This window comes from Salmo trutta, chromosome 20 (assembly GCF_901001165.1).
Source record: "Salmo trutta chromosome 20, fSalTru1.1, whole genome shotgun sequence".
NCBI lineage: Eukaryota > Metazoa > Chordata > Actinopteri > Salmoniformes > Salmonidae > Salmo > Salmo trutta.
In genome coordinates, this window is record NC_042976.1 from 51488121 (window position 1) to 51513747 (window position 25627).

Consider the following 25627-nt stretch of genomic DNA (forward strand, 5'->3'; position numbering starts at 1 on the left):
TGATGTTACAAGAACTTTCCCAAAGTACACGGTCTGTTCTCTAAAGGTTCCCAGAATGTTTCATGAGGTTATGGGAACAGTCTGGTGGGAACATTGTTGGGACATCATAAAATATATGTTGCCAAAACACAAAAACTGTTGTGCTGATGATTATACAATGTTTCTATTAGGGTGCAAAAAACATTTCCTGATATTACAAGAACATTCTCAGAGCACATTTTTCTGTTCTTTAAATGTTCCCCAAAATGTTTTTCCCAAAACACTAAAACTGTCCAGTAGTGCTGACAAAACATTCTTTTGATGTTGCAAAGATGTTGACAGAACAGCCTTTCTGAGTTCTTTAAAGGTTCCTAGAACATTTAAATTGGTTGTGGGAACATAGTGGGTAAATTACAAGGGATAGGTTCCCAAAACACGAAATACGCTCTGTTGTGATGACATTCATACAGTGTTTAAGTTAGGTTGCACAGGGCATTCGTATTGAACAGACCAAGGCGCAACGTGTTGAGTGCTCATTCTTAACTTTTAATGAGTAACACTTCACAAGAAAAAAACAAACGACGATATTCACATAGGTTGCACAGAACATTCCCACAATGTTGAACAATGTTCAACAGTTTCCAAATAAGTCAGTTTGTATGACATTCATAGCATATTTGTTTTAGATTTAACATAATATTCCATTTATGTTTACGCAATATACATACATTTTACCTTGTCTTGGAGGTCCTCAGAACATTTAAGAATATTTAGAAAATGTAATATTTTAGTTTGACCTAGTAGTAACACAATATTCTCAGCATGCAAATGTGTGGCTCCTTAAGGCAGATTGGAATACATACCCATAATGTTTCTCTCCAGATTTAATGGAAATTCCCATTTGAGGACTGTTTTGTTGGCCCACTACAAGGTGATATAGGCACACCACATTTTAATGTAATTCATGACATAGGAACAGTATTTAATCATACAAACACATCTATACTGTTTTTACACTTCAGATATTAGCAATCTGCACATGTGGGGTTGGAACCTGCAATGTTTGGATTCCCAAGCCAGGTCCTTTATCCTCTGCACCACCAAGAAAGCTCGCACAAAGCTTTGTGATCAATTAGGAATTCCATGCTTCCTTTTTAGCCTTCTTAGACATAACTAACCCAAGGAAATGCTGGTAGCTGGGTTATTTTAGGGGCGGCAGGTAGCCTAGTGGTTAGAGCATTGGACTAGTAACCGACTAGTAGACTCTCTCCCATTGTGCTCTATTGACTCCTGTGGTGGGCCAGGTGTAATGCACGCTGACATGGTTGCCAGATGTACAGTGTTTCCTCCAACACATTGGTGTGGCTGGCTTCTGGGTTAAGCAAGCATTGTGTCAGCAGTGTGGCTTGGTCGGGTTGTGTTTCAAAGGACACGTGGCTCTTGACCTTTGCCTCTCCTGAGTCCGTATGGCCGATTAGACAAGACTATAACTACAAATTGGATATCATGAAAAATAAAAAAATTGTGGAAAAATGTACTGTTCAGCTTTAAAAAAAAATAAATGATTCCTCCTTTGAGACACTTGATATGGTCCCTCCCTCCTGTCTTATTTTTTTTCCCCCCAGTACTCATAGGCATCGATACCTTGTTAATATGGGCCGAGAAGTACAATACACAGCATATAAAGAGGATGGGTGAAATGATGGCGAATCAGCCAGTTACCAGTATTTCCCGGGGTTAGTTATGTCTAAGAAGGTAGAGGATAATAGACCTGGCTTGGGAACTAAACATTGCAGGTTCAAACCTGACATGTGCAGACTATCAACATATAAAGTGTAAAAAATGTTGTATGACTAAATGCTGTTCAAATATCACCTTGTAACGGGCCTACAACACAGTCCTCAAATACAAATTCCCATTAAATCTAGAGAAACATAATGGGGATGTATTTCAATCTGCTTTATTAAGGAGCTACAAATTTGCTTGCTGAGAATTTTTTGATAATATTAGGTAAAACTTAAATATAACATTTTCTAAATGTTCTTGAAATATACTGAGGACCTTTAAGACAAGGTAAAATGTATATTGCGTGAGCATCAACGGAATATTATGTTAAAACCTCTTGAGGACCCCTTCGAGATAAAATCCCGTTAACGGGATTGGTTGGACAACAACCAGTGAGATAGCACGGCGCAAAATTAAAAAAAGAATTATCTCAAAATGAAAATGCAAGTATTATACGGCATTTTAAAGATACTCTACTTGTTAATCCAACCCCATTGTCCGATTTCAAAAAGGCTTTACGGTGAAAGCAAAACATTAGATTATTTTAGGATAGCACCTTAGCAAAAAAAAATACAAAAATTTCCAAGCACGGATAGCCATCACAAAACCAGATATACAGCTAAAATTAAGCACTAACCTTTGACAATCTTCATCAGATGACACTCCTAGGACGTCATGTTAGACAATACATGCATTTTTTGTTCGATCAAGTTCATATTTATATCCAAAAACCCAATTTTTACATTGGCGCGTGACGTTCAGAAAATGTTCTCCCCATAACTCCCGGGAATGGGCACATAAATTTAAAAAAGAACTCATAAACGTTGACAAAATGTATAACAATTATTTAAAGAATTAGAGCTAATCTACTCCTTTATGCAACTGCTTTGTCAGATTTCAAAATAACTTTACGGAAAAAGCTCATTGTTCAATATTCTGAGTACAGAACTTAGCCTTCAATGCTAAGCTATACAGTTAGCCTACAACCACGGCGTCGACAAATCTCTAAAAATATGTTTGAAATATTTTCTTACCTTTGCTGATCTTCGGCGGAATGCACTTGGAAGGGCTCCCACTTCCACAAGAAATATTCATTTGTTCTGCAAAGTCCATCCTTTATGTCCAAATACGTCTGTTTTGTTGACCCATCCAGAACACTTTACAATGCCATGAGGCGTGGACGCAAATCCATAGACCAAAAGTTCCATTACCGTTTGTAGAAACATGTCAAACGATGTTTACAATAAATCCTTTAGGGTATTTTTTAACGTAAAATAGCGATAATTTTCCAACCGGACAATAGGTATTCATCCCAGAAGAAAAATAACGAACAGCGAACTCGCGTTCATGCGCGTCACGAGACACCTGTCCTCAAACTGGCCACTGATTGACTGAGCCACAATTTTCTGCCCGGTAACAGGTGACGGATGAAACCAGTTTCTAAAGATTGTTGACAGCCAATGGAAGCCTTAGGAGGTGCAACGTAAACTCTATGTCACTGTAGTTTCTCAAGCGATTCAAAAGAAGAACTACATTTCTAATTTCTCCCACTTCCTGATTCAAACTTTCTCAGGTTTTTGCCTGCCATATGAGTTCTGTTATACTCACAGACACCATTCAAACAGTTTTAGAAACTTCAGAGTGTTTTCTATCCAAATCTACAAAAAATATGCATATGCATATTCTATTTTCTGGGCCAGAGTAGTAACCTGTTAAAATTATGTACGTTTTTCATCCGGTCGTGAAAATACTGCCTGAACGCTATCCCTGCAAACAATAATGAGTCGTTAGGACATCCCTGGGATGTCACGAAATGGTCGCCAGGATGTTGTGTCATGGTCAGCCGGAGATTTTGTCAACTTCTCGGTTGGTTCTGGATACGTCCCCAAGGATGTTTTTAGGAGGTTATTGGGACATTGTGTCATGGTCCCCTGGAGGGTTAGTCTAGTTTGTCCCGGGGACATCCCTGAGGACGTTTTTAGGACTTTCTTGAGATGTTGTGTCATGGTCCCCTGAAGGTCCCCTTAACGTTCTTGGGACGTTGAATCATGGTCCCCTGGAATTAACTTACATATTTGACACACTTTGACATTCATGATTACATTGTGATATTTATTCATACAATAATTATTATTTAACTGGAATTTCAACCCACAACCTCTTGGTTGAAGGCATTCAAATCTTCTGCTACCATGTCTGTATCAATGACTGATTTCACTTCAATGTAAATCTCAGCTCTGTTAAAAATACACTGAAGAAAAACTATTATATTTATCATAGTGATTCAGGAGTAACATTAAAACAGAATAATAAAATGAAATTAAAATGGATGGCCCTCCCTTCAGCAAAATATATTTGACCTAAAACCTCCCTGATTGCTTTAAAAAAACAAACAAGTGACTCTCCCCTATACCCAAAATAATAATTAAAACTAAGTGGATAGCAGAGAACATGTCTACCTTTTACCCTCATTTCTTGGACAGACCAGAGCCTTAGATATGCAGTTTAAGAAACTGTTATTCGTCCTGTAAGCATTAAATGGCAATGCAGGAATTTTGATAGTGTACAGGGCTGCGTGCCCTGTACACTAGCCTAAACCCAGCCTAAAACCCCAAACAGCAAGCAATGCAGGTGTAGAAGCACGGTGGCTAGGAAAAACTCCCTAGAAAGGCCAAAACCTAGGAAGAAACCTAGAGAGGAACCAGGCTATGAGGGGTGGCCAGTCCTCTTCTGGCTGTGCCGGGTGGAGATTATAACAGCACATGGCCTAGATGTTCAAATGTTCATAAATGACCAGCATTGTCAAATAATAATAATCATAGTAGTTGTCGAGGGTGCAACAAGTCAGTAACACAATAGTAAGTGTCAGTTGGCTTTTTCATAGCCGATCTTTGAGAGTATCTCTACCGCTCCTGCTGTCTCTAGAGAGTTGAAAACAGCAGGTCTGGGACAGGTAGCACGTCCGGTGAATAGGTCAGGGTTCCAATAAGAAATTGCCTTTTATAAACATTTCATGCAAATCTACGTCCTTTTACATATTAGAGAAATATTTTTTTATACCACACAAATTACCGAAATTACAGGCTAAGATGAATAGAGAGATAGGCCTATGTGTTCATCTTATCATAATTTCCCAATGCTAAATCAGTGTGGCTTGTTAACAACAAAACTGTCCCTGTTTGCAAATAATTCAATCTGAGATGTCATTAGGAATCTGGTACATTCAAAAGTTAGGCCTACCTTTCCGCTCCGATGCATATGGGGATATCATTGTTTCATTTCTTTGACATTCAGATGCTGAGCTACAACCTTCTATAGCCGAGGAGACAAACAATGGACTTTCCTTGAGATGCAATCTAATTCTGTCACTATCAATTGATTAAGCTATTCACTTTCTGTACAATAGAATAATAATAAAATAATAATAATAAACCCAGACAGCTTTTAGAGAAACACTTGTGACCGTCTCTCGTTAGGTTAAGCCATGGAAGAAGAGTAGCCAGCAGTTAAAACTTAAATGTTTCTGCGTTGGTAAATCTACTCTGTCTGGGGTGGAAAGGTAGGCCTAACTTTTGAAAGTACCATGCTCAGATTCCTAATGACGTGATTCATTTCATGACTCTAGGTCACACAGGGTGTGGGGAAAGGGAGCTGACCTTTCAAAGTTCGCATTTTCAATCGCTTGTTATAAACTGGGCAGTTCGAGCCCTGAATGCTGATTGGCTGTCAGCCGTGGTATATCAAACCGTATACCACGGATATGACAAAACATGCATTTTTACTGAACTAGTTACGTTACTAACCAGTTTATAATAGCAATAAGGAATCTCGGGGGTTTGTGCTATATGGCCAATATACCACGGCTAAGGGCTATATTCAGGCACTCTGCGTTGCGTCGTGTAAAGAACAGCCCTTAGCTGTGGTATATAGTCTATATACCACACCCCCTCGTGCCTTATTGCTTAATTATAGTGCTACCATGTGGCCAATTGGCATGGGGTTGCATGAGAGGGGCCTTTACCATGTTGCTAAATTGCACAGTCCTGGGCCTTTTCATCTCACAGAGATTCGCATTTTTTCACCAAAATGGCAGAAAAGGGAACATAATAATGATAATAACAATAATGAACTGGAACAAATACAATACTGGCTTCAGCAGCTTCGCTGCTTGAAACCCTAATTAAATGTAAAATCATCATAACCCCTACCACATACACATGCACCAGTTGGTATTCGCCCTGGTGTTGGTATTGGTTTTAGTGACAGGCTAGTTTTAGTCACAGGCTATGCTGCGGGGCTGCAGATGGATACTGTTGGAGGTGATTGCAGCTCCGTGCGCGCTCCCGCACGCTGCATCGTCACAGCACACACCGGAAAACAGCTGATGTCATTGAGAGAACGACACACTGCCACCGATAACCGGGAATATACACACTTATCGCGTAAGTGATTTAAACATTTATCTGATTTGATGCTTCATTACCTTGAAGCGATCGAATGAGAACGTGGAGGGTGTGAGTGTCGACGAAGGACTTCGTTGAATCTGTGTTTGCTTGTATCATCTCCAGGAAGTAAAACGGTGTATGCACAGGTTATGGCCAGTCCTTCCTTCCAAACCCGCATTTTTATTAGGTGGACATTATTATTCTTCACGTTTCGACAAGCGCATTATTCGCTTCGAACAGAAACACATTACAACCGTTGAACATAACATATTGGATACAATATACCGTGATTTTGCATATATATTTTTTGATGTAGCTTGGCTCCTTTCCGTTTCCATAGTAACCTTGGTGAAGAAGCAGATGTCATTCGGTCAATGTCTGAGGATTTTCAGTCTCAATATGGGCATTCATTACCAAATGCAAAATTGCCTACATAGTCTCTGTAATGGATTAAATACCTGCTACATTTGATGTAGCCAATGCCAGCCAGGTTGCACTTGCATTGAAGATGGATGCTGACACTGTTATTGTTATGTATGTATGTTTGATTGCTATTATATTGTTTCATCAGTCATGGAAGGAAACCATACACTGGACATTCTTTATAATAGTGCCATGGTGTCTGGAACAGATAAGCATGTTGGAAGCTGTTTTTAACACAGTGTAGAAATAGCATTATTCTAGTTGCTAGGCCTCTGTTCTGCAACTGTTATCTTCAATTCCTCATGTGTACGCTATTCCCCATTGCCTTCAGAAGTTAATGGAATGCCATATCAAATGTATACTTTGTGCTTGCATGTTTGTTTGAAATGTTTTTTTTTTTTGTCTGAAAGTCTTAATTGGCTGATTTTGATTGCACAACTTTTTCTATGGCACCACTACAGATCTTGTGGTTTGAATTCCTTTTGTCATTTTCCAATGAACGAAATAGGTCCTTAATGCAAGTCAGTCACATCAAAAACTTTCTTAGACAATGGATTTAATTGATTGCCTTTGAAATTAACTTTGGAAAGTGGTTGGCAACACTTTACTTTAGGTTGCCTTTAGTTATTCTACTTTCAGCCAAACAGTCTGTCTCCCAGTGCATGAAAGCTCTAAGCATGGGCATGCATAGCCCAATATTGGACTAAAGGAGCGTAACGTCACCCCTTAGTCCAAGGACCTTACATGCTCTGTGTAAAGGGCGAATTGGCACTGGAAGCCAAAACAGCCAAATACTCCATCTAAATGTGAATCAATTCACAATTGTGGTACGGTTCTAGAAACAGAAAACCCTCTACTTTCATATCACATCAAAATAATTTCACAAATGCAAAATACACACTTACTGTGCACTGTTTTAACACAGTTGCAGCCGACAGTATATTTTTTGTGACAACACGTCAGTGGCGTCTGTCTTCCGTTTACACACGTGTTCGGGGACACAGATAGCTAATTAGCACAGTCCACTCTGTCTTTCGTTTGTTTTCTGTAAACAACTGCCATTACATGGAAATATGGCTGTTTGGAAACCGTAACCCTATAAAGGTGTGTATCTAAGTAAAGGAATTGAATTAAGAATATATAAATATATGGACAAGCAATGTCAGAGCGGCATAGACTAAGATACAGTAGGATAGAATAGAGTATGTACATGTGAGATGAATAATGCAAAATATGTAAACATTATTAAAGTGACTAGTGTTCCATTTATTAAAGTGACCAGTGATTTCAAGTCTGTATATATAGGTTAGCAGCCTTTAATGTGCTAGTGATGGCTATTTAACAGTCTGACGGCCTTGAGATAGAAGCTGTTTTTCAGTCTCTCGGTTCCAGCTTTGATGCACCTGTACTGACCTCGCCTTCTGGATGATAACGGGGTGAACAGGCAGTGGCTCGGGTGGTTGTTGTTGCTGATGATCTTTTTTTGCCATCCTGTGACATCAGGTGCTGTAGGTGTCCTGGAGGGCTGGTAGTTTGCCCCCTGTGATGCGTTGGGCAGACCGCACCACAATCTGGTGAGCCCTGTGGTTGCGGGCGGTGCAGTTGCCGTACCAGGCGATGATACAGCCCGACAGGATGCTGTCAATTGTGTATCTGTTAAAGTTTGTGAGGATTTTAGGTGCCAAGCCAAATTTCAAGCCAGATTTCGCTGTTGCGCCTTCTTCACCACACTGTCTGTGTGGGTGGACCATTTCAGTTTCTCAGTGATGTGTACGCAGAGGAACTTGAACCTTTCCACCTTCTCCACTGCGTTCCCATCGATGTGGATAGGGGGCTGCTCCCTCTGCTGTTTCCTGAAGTCCACTCTCATCTCCTTTGTTTTGTTGATGTTGAGTGAGAGGTTATTAGTCTCGTCATTGTTGGTAATCAAGCCGACTACTGTTGTGTCGTCTGCAAACTTGATGATTGAGTTGGAGGCGTGCGTGAGGGGGCTGAGCACACACCCTTATAGGGCCCCAGTGTTGAGGATCAGCGAAGTGGAGGTGTTGTTTCTTACCTTCACCACCTGGGGGGCGGCCCGTCAGGAAGTCCAGGACCCAGTTGCACAGGGCGGGGTTCACACCCAGGGCCTCGAGCTTAATGATGAGCTTGGAGGGTACTATGGTGTTGAATGCTGAGCTATAGTCAATGAACAGCATTCTTCTATTGGAGTGCTATAGGGCGATAGTTATTTAGTTCAGTTACCTTTGCTTTCTTGGGTACAGGAACAATGATGGCCCTCTTGAAACATGTGGGGACAGCAGACTGGGATAGGGAGAGATTGAATATGTCCGTAAACACACCAGCCAGCTTGTCTGCGCATGCTCTGAGGACGCGGCTAGGGATGCCGTTTGGGCCGGCAGTCTTGTGAATTCCCTGTACAAAAGACGCCTTCGTCCTATGACTCTTATGTTTAATGTAATGGAACTGAGAGTCATGATCAAAGGCCAGGGTATGCAGGGAAAAACAGGTGTGTGCTCCACAATACCAAGGAGGCTAGTGTGGCACAGAGAGTTCGAAACCACACTTGCGTGATATAGCCTTACCTTGCCTGAGACCTGAAAATGTGACCCGATTCAGGAAACTAGGCGTATGTCGGAAGTCACGACTTCACAGAAGAGCTGTTTGAACGTAAAAAATATGTTTTTAGCATATCAAATTTGTTGTCAAATGAAAGCTAAGAGTCTATATTTTGGGGAAATGAAGGAATAGATATGTTTTTCAAAAAATTTCTTAAAAGGTAGAAATACATCAAAACGAGCCTCCTGAGTGGCGCAGCGGTCTAAGGCACTGCACCGCAGTGCTTGAGGCGTCACTACAGACCCGGGTTCGATCCCGGGCTGTGCCGCGACCAGGAGACCCATGAGGCGGTGCACAATTGGCCCAGCGTCGTCCAGCCAGGATGTCCTTGTCCCATCGCGCTCTAGCAACTCCATGTGACGGGCCCGGGCACATGCGCGCTGACACAGTCGCCAGTTGTACGGTGTTTCCTCCGACACATTGGTGCGGCTGGTTTCCTGGTTATGCAAGCAGTGTGTCAAGAAGCAGTGCGGCTCGGCAGGGTTGTGTTTCGACCTTCGCCTCTCCCGAGTCCGTAAGGGAGTTGCAGCGATGGGACAAGACTGTAACTACCAATTGGGGAGAAAAAGGGGTAAAAAGTTAAAAGAATATATACAGAACCAATCAAAAGTTTGGACACACCTACTCATTGCAGGGTTTTTCATTATTTTTACTATTTTCTACATTGTAGAATAATAGTGAAGACATCAAAACTATTAAAATAACACATATGGAATCATGTAGTAACCAAAAAAGTGTTAAACAAATCAAAATAAAATATATCTTTGAGATTCTTCAAAGTAGCCACCCTTTTGGTACATTTCACAAAATAGATGGCATCATGAGGTAGGAAAATGATGTGGCTATATTGAAACGACATCTCAAGACATCAGTCAGGAAGTTTAAGCTTGGTCGCAAATGGGTCTTCCAAATGGACATTGACCCCAAGCATACTTCCAAAGTTGTGGCAAAATGGCTTAAGGACAACCAAGTCAAGGTTTTGGAGTGGCCGTCACAAAGCCCTGACCTCAATCCTATAGAAGATTTGTGGGCAGAACTGAAAAAGCATGTGCGAGCAAGGAGGCCTACAAACCTGACTCAGTTACAACAGCTCTGTCAGGAGGAATGGGCCAAATTTCACCTAACTTATTGTGGGAAGCTTGTGGAAGGCTACCTGAAATGTTTGACCCAAGTTAAACAATTTAAAGGCTATGCTACCAAATACGAATTGAGTGTATATAATCTTCTGACCCACTGGGAATGTGATGAAAGAAATTAAAGCTGGAATAAATGATTCTCTCTACTATTATTCTGACATTTCACATTCTTAAAATAAAGTGGTGATCCTAACTGACCTAAGACAGGGCATTTTTACTAGGATTAAATGTCAGGAAATGTGAAACTGAGTTTAAATGTATTTGGCTAAGGTGTATGTAAACATCCAACTTCAACTGTATATATACAGTACCAGTCAAAAGTTTTGACACATCTACTCATTCAAGGGTTTTTCTTTATTTTTACTAGTTTCTACATTTGTGAATAATAGGGAAGACATCAAAACTATGATATAAAACATGTAACCAAAAAAGTGTTTAAACAAATCAATATATATTTTATATTTAAATTCTTCAAAGTAGCCACCCTTTTGCTTTGATGACAGCTTTCCATACTCTATCATGAGGAATGCTTTCCCAACCTTCTTGAAGGAGTTTCCACATATGCTGAGCACTTGTTGGCTGCTTTTCCTTCACTCTGCGGTCCAACTCATCCCAAACCATCTCATTTGGGTTGAGGTTGTGTGATTGTGGAGGTCAGGTCATCTGATGGAGCACTCCATCACTCTCCTTATTGGTCAAATAGCCCTTACACAGCCTGGAGGTGTGTTGGGTCATTGTCCTATTGAAAAACAAATGATAGTCCCACTAAGTGCAAACCAGATGGTATGGCGTATTGCTGCAGAATGCTGTGGTAGCCATGCTGTTTAAGTGTGCCTTGAATTCTAAATCAATCACTGACAGTGTCACCTGCAAAGCACCATCACCCCTCTTCCTCCATGCTTCATGGTGGGAACCACACATGCAGAGATCACCTGTTCACCTACTCTGTGTCTCACACAGACTGTGGTTAGAACCAAAAATCTCAAATTTGGACTCATCAGATCAAAGGACAGATGAATAGGACTCTGAACAGTTTATGTTGATGGGTCTGTTACTTGAACTCTGTGAAGCATTTATTTGGACTGCAATTTCTGAGGTTGGGAACTCTAATGAACTTATCCTCTGCAGCAAAGGTAACTTTGGGTCTTCCTTTCCTGTGGCGGTCCTCTTGAGAGCCAGTTTCATCATAGTGCTTGATGGTCTTTGAGACTGCACTTGAACTTTGATAATGGCTATTTTTTTTTTGTATTGTTTGTAACTCATTTTGTACATAATGTCACTGCTACTATCTCTTATGACCGAAAAGAGCTTCTGGATATCAGAACAGTGATTACTCACCTCAAACTTTATTTAATGAGTCCGACGTGAAGGTGTCGAGACAAGGCCCAAATCCCCTTCATCAGCGTGAAGAAAAGACAGAGAAAAAGGGGGAGGAGGGTGCGGTGCCTTGTAAGAATGAATGTAGCAGACTAGTCGGTAAACAACCACTTCCACATGGGCTCCCAAGTGGTGCAGCGGTTTAAGGCACTGCATCTCAGTGCAAGTGGCTTCACTACAGTCCCTGGTTCAATTCCATCTGGCCGTCCCATAGGGCGGCGCTCAATTGGCCCAGCGTTTTCCGGGTTGTCAGGGTAGGCCATCATTGTAAATAAGAATTTGTTCTTAACTGACTTGCCGAGTTAAATAAAGGTTCAATAAAATAATACAAAATAAAGGTTAAATAAATAAAAAATTCCCTCTGTATTATTGGCCGATGTGCAATCATTGAAAAACAAACTGGAAGATCTATGATTAAAATTATCCTACCAACGGGACATTTCTGTTTCCAAGATGGCGTAGCAGTCAGACATCTTTTGTCCTCATCTTGTCGTGTCCCATGTCTATATCTTTTTTCTTAGCATATATTTTTTAAATATTTTTCTTAACCTCAACTTCAACATATTCTCCTGCAATCCGCCTCACCCAATGTGGTATGATTCTGCTATTTTCTTTACTTTTGAAATGGAACCCCCAACAGAAGCTAGCCAGCTAACTAGCAACTAGCTAGAGGTAGTCAGCTACCTTTAGCCCAGACAACTCTCGCCAGTCTGCACAGCGTGACTCAAACCAGAGCAAATCTGACTTATTTTTCTCCATATCTCCGGATTCCTACCGCAAGCTCTGAACCTCTTCACCTGGATCATCGCAGCCAGCTAGCTGCTATCCGATTGGCTTCTCCTGGCTAACGTCTCTGTCCCGACGAAAGCACCAATTAGCCTGGAGTTAGCCTATGCTAGGCCCATCTCCCGGCTAGCTGAAGAGGTCCATCAGCCACTCCTTGGGCTACAATACCTATTTTGCCAATTGGCCTGGACCCGTTTTATTGCCGATACGGAGCCCCGCCGATCCTTCACTACTGGACTACCGACGTAATCCGCCCGAGGGGGTTTTCAACTGGCTCCCCAGTTGCGACGTCCCCTGAATGCCCGTCTGCTAGCCGCGGCCGTCTAGCTGTCTAGAGCACACCGGACTGTTAGCTAAAGAAGTTCGTCAGACAATTTTTTGGGGGCTATACTGTACCTATTTTGCCAATTGGCATGGACCCTTTTACCACACGGAGCCCTGCTGATCAATCACAACTGATCTGCCGACGTAACTGCACGAAGGGGCTACAACTGACTTCTTCCGTCGCGACGTCCCTCTAAGGCCCTTCTGCTAGCCTGCTAGCCCTGACCAGCTAGCTGTCTGAATCGCCGTGTCTCCACCTCGCACAGCTACTCACTGGACCCAATGGACACTCGGCTACGCATGCCTCTCCCAAATGTCAATATGCCTTGTCCATTGCTGTTTAGGTTAGTAATTATTGCCTTATTTCATTGTAGAGCCTCTAGCCCTGCTCAATACGCCTTAACCAATCCTTTAGTTCCACCTCCCACACATGCGGTGACCTCACCTGGTTTAAATGATGTTTCTAGAGACAATATATTCTCATCGTCACTCAATGCACTCCTCTGTATTCACATCCTATCATACCTTTGTCTGTACATTATGCCTTGAATCTATTCTACCTTCCCCAGAAACCTGCTCCTTTTACTCTCTATTCTGAACGTACTAGACGACCAGTTCTTATAGCCTTTAGCAGTATCCTTAGCCTACTCCTCCTCTGTTCCTCTGGTGATGTAGAGGTTAACCCAGGCCCTGCAGTGCCTAGTTCCACTCCCATTCCCTAGGCGCTCTCATTTGTTGACTTCTGTAACCATAATAGCCTTGGTTTCATGCATGTTAACATTAGAAGCCTTCTCCCTAAGTTTGTTTTATTCACTGCTTTAGCACACTCTGCCAACCCGGATATCCTAGCCGTGTCTGAATCCTGGCTTAGGAAGACCACCAAAAACTCTGAAATTTCCATCCCTAACTATAACATTTTCCGACAAGGTAGAACTGCCAAAGGGGGCGGAGTTGCAATCTACTGCAGAAATAGCCTGCAGAGTTCTGTCATACTATCCAGGGCTGTGCCCAAACAATTTGAGCTCCTACTTTTAAAAATCCACCCTTCCATTGCTGCTTGCTATAGACCACCTTCTGCCCCCAGCTGTGTCCTGGACACCATATGTGAATTGATTGCCCCCCATCTATCTTCAGAGCTCGTGCTGTTAGGTGACCTAAACTGGGACATGCATAACACCCTGGCCATCCTACAATCAACGCTTGCTTCCCTCAATCGCACACAAATTATCAATGAGCCTTCCAGGTACAACGCCAAATCTGTAAACACGGGCACCCTCAAAGATATCATCCTAACCAACCTGCCCTCCAAATACACCTCTGCTGTCTTCAACCAGGATCTCAGCGATCACTGCCTCATTGCCTGCGTCCGTAATGGGTCTGCGGTCAAACGACCACCCCTCATCACTGTCAAACGCTCGCTAAAACACTTCAGTGAGCAGGTCTTTCTAATCGACCTGGCCCGGGTATCCTGGAAGGATTTTGACCTCATTACGACAGTAGAGGATAACTGGTTATTCTTTAAAAGTGCTTTCCTCACCATCTTAACCTCTATGGGACCGGCGGGACGAATTCGTCCCACCTACGTAACAGCCAGTTGGATCCTGTGGCGCGATTTTCAAAATATTTGAAATGCTATTACTTCAATTTCTCAAACATATGACTATTTTACAGCTATTTAAAGACAAGACTCTCGTTAATCTAACCACACTGTCCAATTTCAAAAAGGCTTTACAACGAAAGCAAAACATTAGATTATGTCAGCAGAGTACCCAGCCAGAAATAATCAGACACCCATTTTTCAAGCTAGCATATAATGTCACAAAAACCCAAACCACAGCTAAATGCAGCACTAACCTTTGATGATCTTCATCAGATGACACACCTAGGACATTATGTTATACAATACATGCATGTCTGTTCAATCAAGTTCATATTTATATCAAAAACCAGCTTTTTACATTAGCATGTGACGTTCAGAAAAAGCATACCCCCGCAAACTTCCGGGGAATTTACTAACAATTTACTAAATTACTCACGATAAACGTTCACAAAAAGCATAACAATTATTTTAAGAATTATAGATACATTACTCCTCTATGCACTCGATATGTCCGATTTTAAAATAGGTTTTCGGATGAAGCACATTTTGCAATATTCTAAGTACATAGCCCAGCCATCACGGGCTAGCTATTTAGACACCCACCCAGTTTAGCCTTCACCGAAATCACATTTCCTATAAGAAAAATGGTCTTACCTTTCCTGTTCTTCATCAGAATGCACTCCCAGGACTTCTACTTCAATAACAAATGTAGGTTTGGTCCCAAATAATCCATAGTTATGTTCCATCAGCGACGTTTTGTTCGTGCGTTCTAGACACTATCAGAATGGTAAATCACGGTCGTGCGCATAGCGCATAACGTGACACAAAAATTCTAAATATTCCATTACCGTACTTCGAAGCATGTCAACCGCTGTTTAAAATCAATTTTTATGCCATTATTCTCGTAAAAAAGCGATAATATTCCGACCGGGAATCTGCAATTAGCTAAACAGCCGAAGGAAAATACTGCACGGGGTCGAATCGGGCACGCGCCTAATTCCATTGTCCTCTGATGGGCCACTTGGAAAAGGCGATAATGTGTTTCAGCCTGAGGCTGCCTCGTCATCGTTCATGTTTTTCCCGGGCTCTGAGAGCCTATTGGAGCCGTAGGAATTGTCACGTTACAGCTAAGATCCTGACTCTTCAATAAACAGAAGCAAGAACAACAACACCTTGTCAGACAAGGTACTTCCTGCATGAAACCTTCTCAGGTTTTTGCCTGCCATAGGAGTTCTGCTATTCTCACAGACACCATTCAAACAGTTTTAGAAACTTTAGGGTGTTTTCTATCCATATATAATAAGTATATGCATATTCTAGTTACTGGGTAGGATTAGTAACCAGATTAAATCGGGTACGTTTTTTATCCGGCCGTGTAAATACTGCCCCCTAGCCCCAACAAGTTAAATAAGCATGCCCCATTCGAAAAATGTAGATCCAGGAATGGACATAGCCCTTGTTTCACTCCAGACCTGACTGCCCTTGACCAGCACAAAAACATCCTGTGGTGTACTGCATTAGCACTGCATTAGCATCGAATAGCCCCCGCGATATGCAACTTTTCAGGGAAGTTAGGAACCAATGTACACAGTCAGTTAGAAAAGAGCACCTCCTCTCAGCTGCCCACTGCACTGAGGCTAGGAAACACTGTCACCACCGATAAATCCATGATAATTGAGATTTGAGAAAAAAAATTATGGCTGGCCATGCTTTCCACCTGGCTACCCCTATTCCGGTCAACAGCCCTGCACCCCCCACAGCAACTTGCGCAAGCCTCCCCCATTTCTCTTTCACCCAAATCCAGATATCTGATGTTCTGAAAGAGCTGCAAAATCTGGACCCCTACAAATCAGCCGGGCTAGACAATCTGGACCCTCTCTTTCTAAAATGATCCGCTGAAATTGTTGCAAACCCTATTACTAGCCTGTTCAACCTCTCTTTCGTATCGTCTGAGATCCTCAAAGATTGGAAAGCTGCCGCGGTCATCCCCTTCTTCAAAGAGGGAGACACTCTAGACCCAAATTGCTACAGACCTATACCTATTCAACCCTGCCTTTCTAAGGTCTTCGAAAGCCAAGTTAACAAACAGATCACTGACCATTTAGAACCCCACCGTACCTTCTCCGCTATGCAATCTGGTTTCTGAGCTGGTCATGGGTGTACTTCAGCCATGCTCAAGGTCCTAAACGATATCATCACTGCCATGGATAGAAGTCGATACTGTGCAGCTGTATTCATCGACCTGGCCAAAGCTTTCGACTCTGTCAAACACCACATTCTTATCGGCAGACTCAACAGCCTTGGTTTCTCAAATTACTGCCTCTCCTGTTTCACCAACTACTTCTCAGATAGAGTTCAGTGTGTCAAATCGGAGGGTCTGTTGTCCGGACCTCTGGCAGTCTCTATGGGGGTGCCACAAGGTTAAATTATCGAGTTGACTCTTTTCTCTGTATACATCAATGATGTCGCTCTTGCTGCTGGTGATTCTCTGATCCACCTCTACGCAGATGACACCACTCCTTCCATGGCCTCCAACTGCTCTTAAATGCAAGTAAAATGAAATGCATGCTCTTCAACCGATCACTGCCCACACCTGCCCGCCCACCCAGCATCACTACTCTGGACGGTTCTGACTTAGAATACAACTACAAATACCTAGGTGTCTGGTTAGACTGTGAACTCTCTTTCCAGACTCACATTAAGCATCTCCAATCCAAAATTAAATCTAGAATTGGCTTCCTATTTCGCAACAAAGCACCCTTCACTCATGCTGCCAAACATAAATTCATAAAACTGACTATCCTTCCGATCTTTGACTTTGGCGATGTAATTTACAAAATTGCCTCCAACACTCTACTCAGCAAATTGGATGCAGTCTATCACAGTGCCATCCGTTTTGTCACCAAAGCCCCTGTATGCTCTCGTTGGCTGGCCCTCACTTCATATTCGTCGCCAAACCCACTGGCTCCAGGTCATCTATAAGTTTTTGCTAGGTAAAGCCCCGCCTTATCTCAGCTCAGTGGTCACCATAGCAGCACCCACCCGTAGCACGCGCTCCAGCAGGTATATCTCACTGGTCACCCCCAATGCCAATTCCTCATTTGGCCGCCTTTCCTTCCAGTTCTCTGCTGCCAATGACTGGAACGAACTGCAAAAATCACTGAAGCTGGAGACTCATATCTCCCTCACTAACTTTAAGCACCAGCTGTCAGAGCAGTTCACAGATCACTGCATCTGTACATAGCCCATCCAACTACCTCATCCCTCATACTGTTATTTTATTTATTTATTTTGCTCATTTGCACCCCAGTATCTCTACTTGCACACTCATCTTCTGCACATCTATCATTCCAGTGTTTAATTGCTATATTGTAATTATTTCACCACTATGGCCTATTTATTGCCTTACCTCCCTTATTCTACCTCATTTGCACACACTGTATATAGACTTTTTCTATTGTATTATTGACTGTATGTTTGTTTATTCCATGTGCAACTCTGTGTTGTTGTTTGTGTCGCACTGCTTTGCTTTATCTTGGCCAGGCCACAATTGTAAATGAGAACTTGTTCTCAACTAGCCTACCTGGTTAAATAAAGGTGAAATAAAAAATAGAACAGTAATATCTTATGTTTCACAGAGAGTTGGCTGAACGACGACAAAGATTAAATAGAGCTGTCTGGCTTCTCCGTTTTTCGGCAGGACAGAGCATCTACATCTGGTAGGACGAGGGGCGGTTGTGTGTTTATTTGTCAATAACTGCTGGTGCGCGATGTCTAATATTAACTTCTTGGGGCTATGTGGGACGTTAGCGTGCCACCCGTGGCGCACCCTATCAACAGCAGGTGCATTTCAAGAGCGGCAAATTTGAAACCAAATAAATGTCAAAATTCAAATTTCTCAAACATACAACTAACTTACAGCCTTTGAAAGATAAACATCTCCTTAATCTAACCACGTTTTCCGATTTCAAAAAGGTTTTACGGGGAAAGCATAAAGTTAGGTTATGTTAGGAGAGTACATTGACAATAGCTGTGTGTAGTGTATTGTCGATTCAAAGACAGGCGTCACCAAAACCATAAAATCAGCTAAAATTATGCACTAACCTTTTACAATCTCCATCAGATGACACTCCTAGGACATTATGTTAGACAATGCATGCATTTTTAGTTCTATCATAGTAAAAACAGCGTTTTACTATGGCGTTGATGTTCAGGAAATCGTTTCCCTCCAATACCGGCAGTCAAGTCATGACAACAAAATAATTAATTAATATTAGAAAACATTGGTAAAATATTATATTGTCATTCAAAGAATTATAGATTTACATCTCTTGAACGCAATGGACTTGCCAGATTTAAAATTAACCTTACTGGGAAATCACACTTTGCAATAATCTGAGCACTGCGCCAGAAAAATACGCATTGCGATACAGACTAACCGCCATGTTGGAGAGATCTAAAATCGAAAATACTATGTAAATAATCCATTACCTTTGATTCTCTTCATCAGATGTCACTTCCAAAGAATCCCAGGTCCATAACGAATGTAGTTTTGTTCAAAAAAGCTCATCATTTATGTCCAAAAACCTCCGTGTTGTAGCACATGATCTAAGCCAGCCGGACTTCACTTCACTTCAAGAACGGAAAAAATATATTTTAGTTCGTTCAAACATGTCAAACGTTGTATCGCATAAATCATTAGGGCCTTTTTTAACCAGAACATGAATAAAATTCAAGGCGGACCATTGGGTTCTCTTTTAAAACGTTTCGGAATGAGAGTACCCACCATCAAATCGCACGCCAGGTGTCTAATGGGCCATCGCCGTTCCAACGCTCTTCTTCAGTCAGATCTCACTGTAGAAGACTCAAAACACTTTGTAAAGGCTGGGGACATCTTGTGGAAGCAATAGGAAGTGCCAAAACATTCCTCACCCCCTTTGTTTTTCAATGGTATAGGCTTAAAGTCAATTCAACACATCAGGTATCCACTTCCTGTCAGAATCTGTCTCAGGGTTTTGCCTGCCAAATGAGTTCTGTTATACTCACAGACACCATTCAAACAGTTTTTGAAACTTTAGGGTGTTTTCTATCCATATATAATAAGTATATGCATATTGTAGTTACTGGGTAGGATTAGTAACCAGATTAAATCGGGTACATTTTTTTATCCAGCCATGAAAATACTGCCCCCTATACCCTAACAGGTTAAATAAGTCTCGAGGTATTGCTCACCTGAGGTAGAATACCTCATGATAAGCTGTAGACCACACTATATCCCAAGATTTCTCATCTATATTATTCGTAGCTGTATTTTTACCAGCACAAACTGATGCTGGCACTAAGACCGCACTCAACAAGCTTGATAAGGCCATAAGCAAACAAGAAAATTCTCATCCAGAAGCGGTGCTCATATTGGCCGGGGACTTTAAGGCAGGCAAACTTAAATCTGTTTTTACCTCATTTCTACCAGCATGTCACATGTGCAACCAGAGGAAAGAAACTCTACACCACCTTTACTCCACACACAGAGATGCATACAAAGCTCTCCCTCGCCCTCCATTTGGCAAAACTGACCATAACTCTGTCCTGATTCCTGCTTACAAGCAAAAACTAAAACAGGAAGTACCAGTAACTCGCTCAATATGGTCAGATGACTCGGATGCTACGCTACAGGACTGCTTTTCTAGCACAGACTGGAATATGTTCCGGGATTTATCCAATGGCATTGAGCAGTATACCACCTCAGTTACCGGCTGCATCAATAAGTGCATCGACGACGTCGTCCCCACAGTGACCATATGTACATTTCCCAACCAGAAGCCATGAATTACAGACAACATCTGCACTTAGCTAAAGGCTTGAGCTGCCGCTTTTTAGGAGCGGGACACTAATCCGGACGCTTTTAACCTCTCTGGGGTATTACTCGCCAACGTGCAATCATTGGACAATAAACTAGACGAGGTACGATCACGAATATCCTACCAAAGGGACATCAAAAACTGTAATATCCTATGTTTCACGGAATCGTGGCTGAATGACGACATGGATATTCAGCTAGCGGGATACACGCTGCACTGGCAGGATAGAACAGCACACTCCGGTAAGACGAGGGGGGGGGGGGGCGGCGGTCTGTGCATATTTGTAAACAACAGCTGGTGCACGGAATCTAAGGAAGTGTCTAGATTTTGCTCACCTGAAGTAGAGTATATTGTGATAAATTGCAGGCCACACTACTTGCCTAGAGAGTTCTCAGCTATACTTTGCGTGGCTGTTTATTTACCACCACAGACAAATGCCGGCACTAAGACCGCACTCAGCCAGCTGTATAAGGAAATAAGCAAACAGGAAACCACTCACCCAGAGGCGGCGCTCCTAGTGGCCGGAGACTTTAATGCAGGGAAACTTAAATCAGTTCTACCAAATCTCTATCAACATGTTAAATGTGCAACCAGAGGGAAAAAAATTCTAGATCACCTGTACTCCACACAAAGAGACGCGTACAAAGCTCTCCCTCGCCCTCCATTTGGTAAATCCAACCACAACTCTATCCTCCTGATTCCTGCTTACAAGCACAAATTAAAGCAGGAAGCACCAGTGACTCGGTCTATAAAAAAATGGTCAGATGAAGCAGATGCTAAACTACAGGACTGTTTTGCTATCACAGACTGGAACATGTTCCGGGATTCTTCCGATGACATTGAGGAATACACCACATCAATCATTGGCTTTATCATTAAGTGCATTGAGGACGTCGTCCCCACAGTGACTGTACGTACATACAGTCACTGGGTAGTGCGACCGCAAGGCACTTCTGTGGGTAGTGCGTATGGCCTAGTACATCACTGGGGCAAAGCTGCCTGCCATCCAGGACCTCTACACCAGGCGGTGTCAGAGGAAGGCCCTGAAAATTATCAAAGACCCCAGCCACCCCAGTCATAGACTGTTCTCTCTACTACCACATGGCAAGCGGTACCGGAGTGCCAAGTTTAGGACAAAAAGGCTTCTCAACAGTTTTTACCCCCAGCCATAAGACTCCTGAACAGGTAACCAAATGGTTACCCGGACTATTTGCATTGTGTGCCCCCCCCCCGCTACTCTCTGTTTATCTTATATGCATAGTCACTTTAACTATACATTCATGTACACACTACCTTAATTGGCCTGACCAACCAGTGCTCCCGCACATTGGCTACCCGGACTATCTGCATTGTGTCCCACCATCCGCCAACCCCTCTTTTTACACTACTGCTACTCTCTGTTCATCATATATGCATAGTCACTTTAACCATACCCACATGTACATACTACCTCAATCAGCCTGACTAACGGTGTCTGTATATAGCCTTGCTACTCTTATTTTCAAATATCTTTTTACTGTTGTTTATTTCTTTACTTACCTACACACACACACACACACACACACACACACACATTCCATTTTTTTCGCACTATTGGTTAGAGCCTGTAAGTAAGCATTTCACTGTTGTATTCGGCGCACGTGACAAATACACTTTGATTTGATTGATCCACTATCCATAGGGAAGGCTGTACCGTGAAGTAAGTATGCCCCCAATGCAATTCTAAAGTCTCATACATCCAGTGTGATTTCAAAAGATTTGTCAAATTAACAAATTGTTGTATTTTGTTGAATTTATATAAGAACATTCCAACCTCGTTTAGCATGATCTATTCCATTATGGCATGATTCCATTATTTGTATTATTTGCATGACTTTCATTGAGATACTTTTATTTTGAAGGCAAAAAGCAAATTCCACTGTGGCTAATCCTTATTGTGGCTAGCTTCACATAGATTGGTCCGACCTCCATTAATGAAATAAGAACTGCCTTATAAATTAGGGGTATTTTAGATGATGACACTTAGCTAGATAGTAGGCTAGCTAACTATAGCTACTGAAACAGAATATGTCGTTTGCTATGTTTTTGGAGAAGAACATTGTTTGCATCCATCACCTAGCTATTTTTTTAATGACAAGCATTGTCCAGAGTTTAGGGAAGTGTGTCTGCGCTCGTGCGGCACCGGCGCCAGACAAAACGCATACGTATCGGTGAATCGTCATGAAATACGAGTGATAGTGGTATCAATGTGTAATAACTACGTCAAAAATAAATTAACGTGTTAATTATGTGACGTGCAGTCATATTCGGGTCTTCATTGGTCAACAAGCGTATTTGAAACGTCATAGTGTTATTTGACGTGTATCTTTTTTGATAAGCAAAGTCCTAAGTGGCGTTCCATATCTATGCAAGGTGTTGGCATACGCAGAGGTTTGAGGAAAACATAGCGAATTCGAAGGGCAGACTGCAAGGACTGATGCACACAACGCCATGTCTTCGCAGTCAGTGACAGTGCCAAGAGAGTTAACTCCATTCGGTGTCCTGACAACGCCCCATGGCTGTTAAAATGGTATAGTATTGCTTTGAGGATATATGGTGTGTGTGACCTCACTTCCAAGGACCACATTCATTTACCACCATATTTTATAATGTAGACAAGACAAATCCCCCGCACTGAAGTGTTAGGGTCTACTTGAACCACATACTTAGAAATCACCCTGTTTTCCCAGCTCCACCAATATTTCAATTTACATTTTTAAAACGAATTAAGGTAAATTGGGAAAACAATATAAAAATTGACATTTTACAGTGTAGAAAGATATGAAATTGAAGTTTCCTATTATTCTGGAATAATTGTATTTCTACACTGTGTTAAAACAGCTTCCAACATGCATATCCATTTCAAACACCATGGGACTATTATAAAGAATGTCCAGTGTATGGTTTCCTTCCATGACTGATAAAACAATATAATAGCAATCGAACATACATACATACATACATACATACATAACAATAACCGTGTCAGCATCCATCTTCAATGCAAGTGCAACCTGGCTGGCATTGGTTACATCAAATGTAGCAGGTATTTAATCCATTACAGAGATTATGTTGCCGATTTTTCATTTGGTAATGCATGCCCATATTGAGACTGAAATCCCCAGACATCGACCGAATGACATCTGCTTCTTCACCAAGGTTACTCTGGAAACTGATAGGAACCAAGCTACATCAAAATAACACATGCAAAATGACGGTGTATTATATCCAATATGTAATGCTCTGTTTCTGTTCAAAGCAAATAAAGCGCTTGTCAAACATGAAGAAGAATAATGTCCTCCAAATAAAAAGGAAGGTTTGGAATGAAGGCCATAACCTGTGCATGCACCATTTTACTTCCTGGAGATGATGCAAGAAATGTAAACAAGTGGATCAGAAAATTGAGGACTTGAGAAATTGCAACTAATCAGTGGAGACTCAGTTGGTAGAGCATGGCGCTTGCAATGCCAGGGTTGTGGTTTTGATTCCCATTGGGTCCAGTATGGGGGGGAGAAAAAGAAAATTGCTCTGGATAAGAGCGTCTGCTAATTGACTAAAATGTAAGTGTAAAATGAGTCTCCCAGAGGATGAATGGGATCATCCTCAGTGGCTTTTATTAAAAATAGTGAAACATTAAAGTTATCCTTTTATGATAAAACTATACTAAATATATTCACGTCACCAAATAATTGATTAAAACACACTGTTTTGCAATGAAGGTCTACAGTAGGCTCAGCAGCACTCTGTAGGGCAGCACCATGGTGTAGCCGGAGGACAGCTAGCTTCTGTCCTCCTCTGGGTACATTGACTTCAACACAAAACCTAGGAGGCTCATGGTTCTCACCCCCTTCCATAGACTTACACAGTAATTATGATAAAGTCCAGAGGACACCCTCCAACCTATCAGAGCTCTTGCAGCATAAACTGACATGTTGTCCACCCAATCAAAGGATCAGAGAATGAATCTAGTACTGAAAGATTACAGCTAGCTAGCACTGCAGTGCATAAAATGTGAGTAGTTGACTCAAAGAGAAAGACAATAATTGAATAGTTTTGAACAAAGACATTTCTTCCAAAATTAAGGAGAAGAGAGAGGGAGCTATATTTGGTTGTATTTTTTTAACCTTTCACTTAGCTAGCAAAAGAAGCTAGCTAGTTTAGCCCAATCAAACACCTGGCTCAAAAAGAGAGGGATGCTATGTTAGCTAGCTGGCTATGGCTATCCAACATTGGAACTCGTCCAAGTCAAGGTAAGCTTTTGGGTTTATGATTTTTTTGCCACCTGGGCCTGCTGGTGTAACTGCTAAACTGCTTTCCGACCAATCACTGTGCTGCATGACTGTAGCGGGTTTACTGACGCCTAAGTTCTAGTAGCTACTATATGTTGACTATGACGTGACAACGATGTAGGCTCAGTGTAGCGGTTAGTGGTTATGATATGAAGGTTTGGCTTGGAAAGGTTTTTTCGCCTGGTCACAGACAGCTGATGTGTTGTGCACTGAAGTCACAGGCGAAGGTAAAAGGTGTGAGGAGGAGAGCGCGTAGATGGTTGCGAGAAGGAATTATATATACAACGAGCAAAGTGATCATGCTGTTTTGTATGTGGCTGCTATGAAAGTGAACTGTGTGTGCGGGTGTTCAGGGGTCTATTGATTCTGGTGAAACTGTTGGACTAATGATTACATCCTAGATCAGCTATATGCAGGCAAGAGTGTACAAGGTAGTATTGAATGTTTCATTGTCTGTCACCTTGATTACTCAAAATTCTCTCAGTACCTTGTAAACATTCATTCATAGGCTAGGTTATTAGCAACCACATTATGGGTACAGGGAAAATGATATGTAGTAGCCTAAACTTATCGGCGTTACATTGAGCTGGGGAATGGAATATGAATGACAGTCATCCAATATGCTGTAATAGAAATAAGGCCATGCTTATCATTTTTTAAATAATTCTCCCTCATCTTAAACAGCACCGACCGCCACTGAAACTAATATTATATTATTCAATTTGAAGGACTTTATTAGATTGTTAGACTGATAAGCGTTACACGGACCAGTCACAAACCACAATCGCAGTAGAGCACAGTACAGTAAAGCACGCGCCAGTTCTATTTCTATGTGCACAAGCACTGTTAATGACACAGACTGTTCACACCATCTTGTTGGTGGAGAGAATTCTGCAGGCTTAAAGATAATTTTCTTGCTATTCTATACATTTTGTCCATGTCTAATGTGTATTCATGTGATATTTGA

General features: G+C 41.8%; 1 protein-coding gene across 6 annotated transcripts in view; it reads left to right on the top strand.

Moving 5' to 3' along the window:
• Nucleotides 1–6114: 6114 nt before the first annotated feature.
• nalcn (sodium leak channel, non-selective) overlaps nucleotides 6115–25627 on the top strand; it is a 336159-nt gene continuing 316646 nt past the window's right edge. For 3 of the 6 annotated variants that reach the window (XM_029703654.1, XM_029703656.1, XM_029703658.1), the window contains exon 1: nucleotides 6115–6206. Coding sequence is in view for 3 of the 6 variants with exons in the window: in XM_029703652.1 (XP_029559512.1) it covers nucleotides 22887–22901 (15 nt within the window). In the remaining 3 variants the exon portion in view is untranslated. Of the gene's footprint in view, nucleotides 6207–22525; nucleotides 22902–25627 lie in introns of those variants that run through there. The other 3 variants (XM_029703651.1, XM_029703653.1, XM_029703652.1) reach the window with 2 other exon arrangements.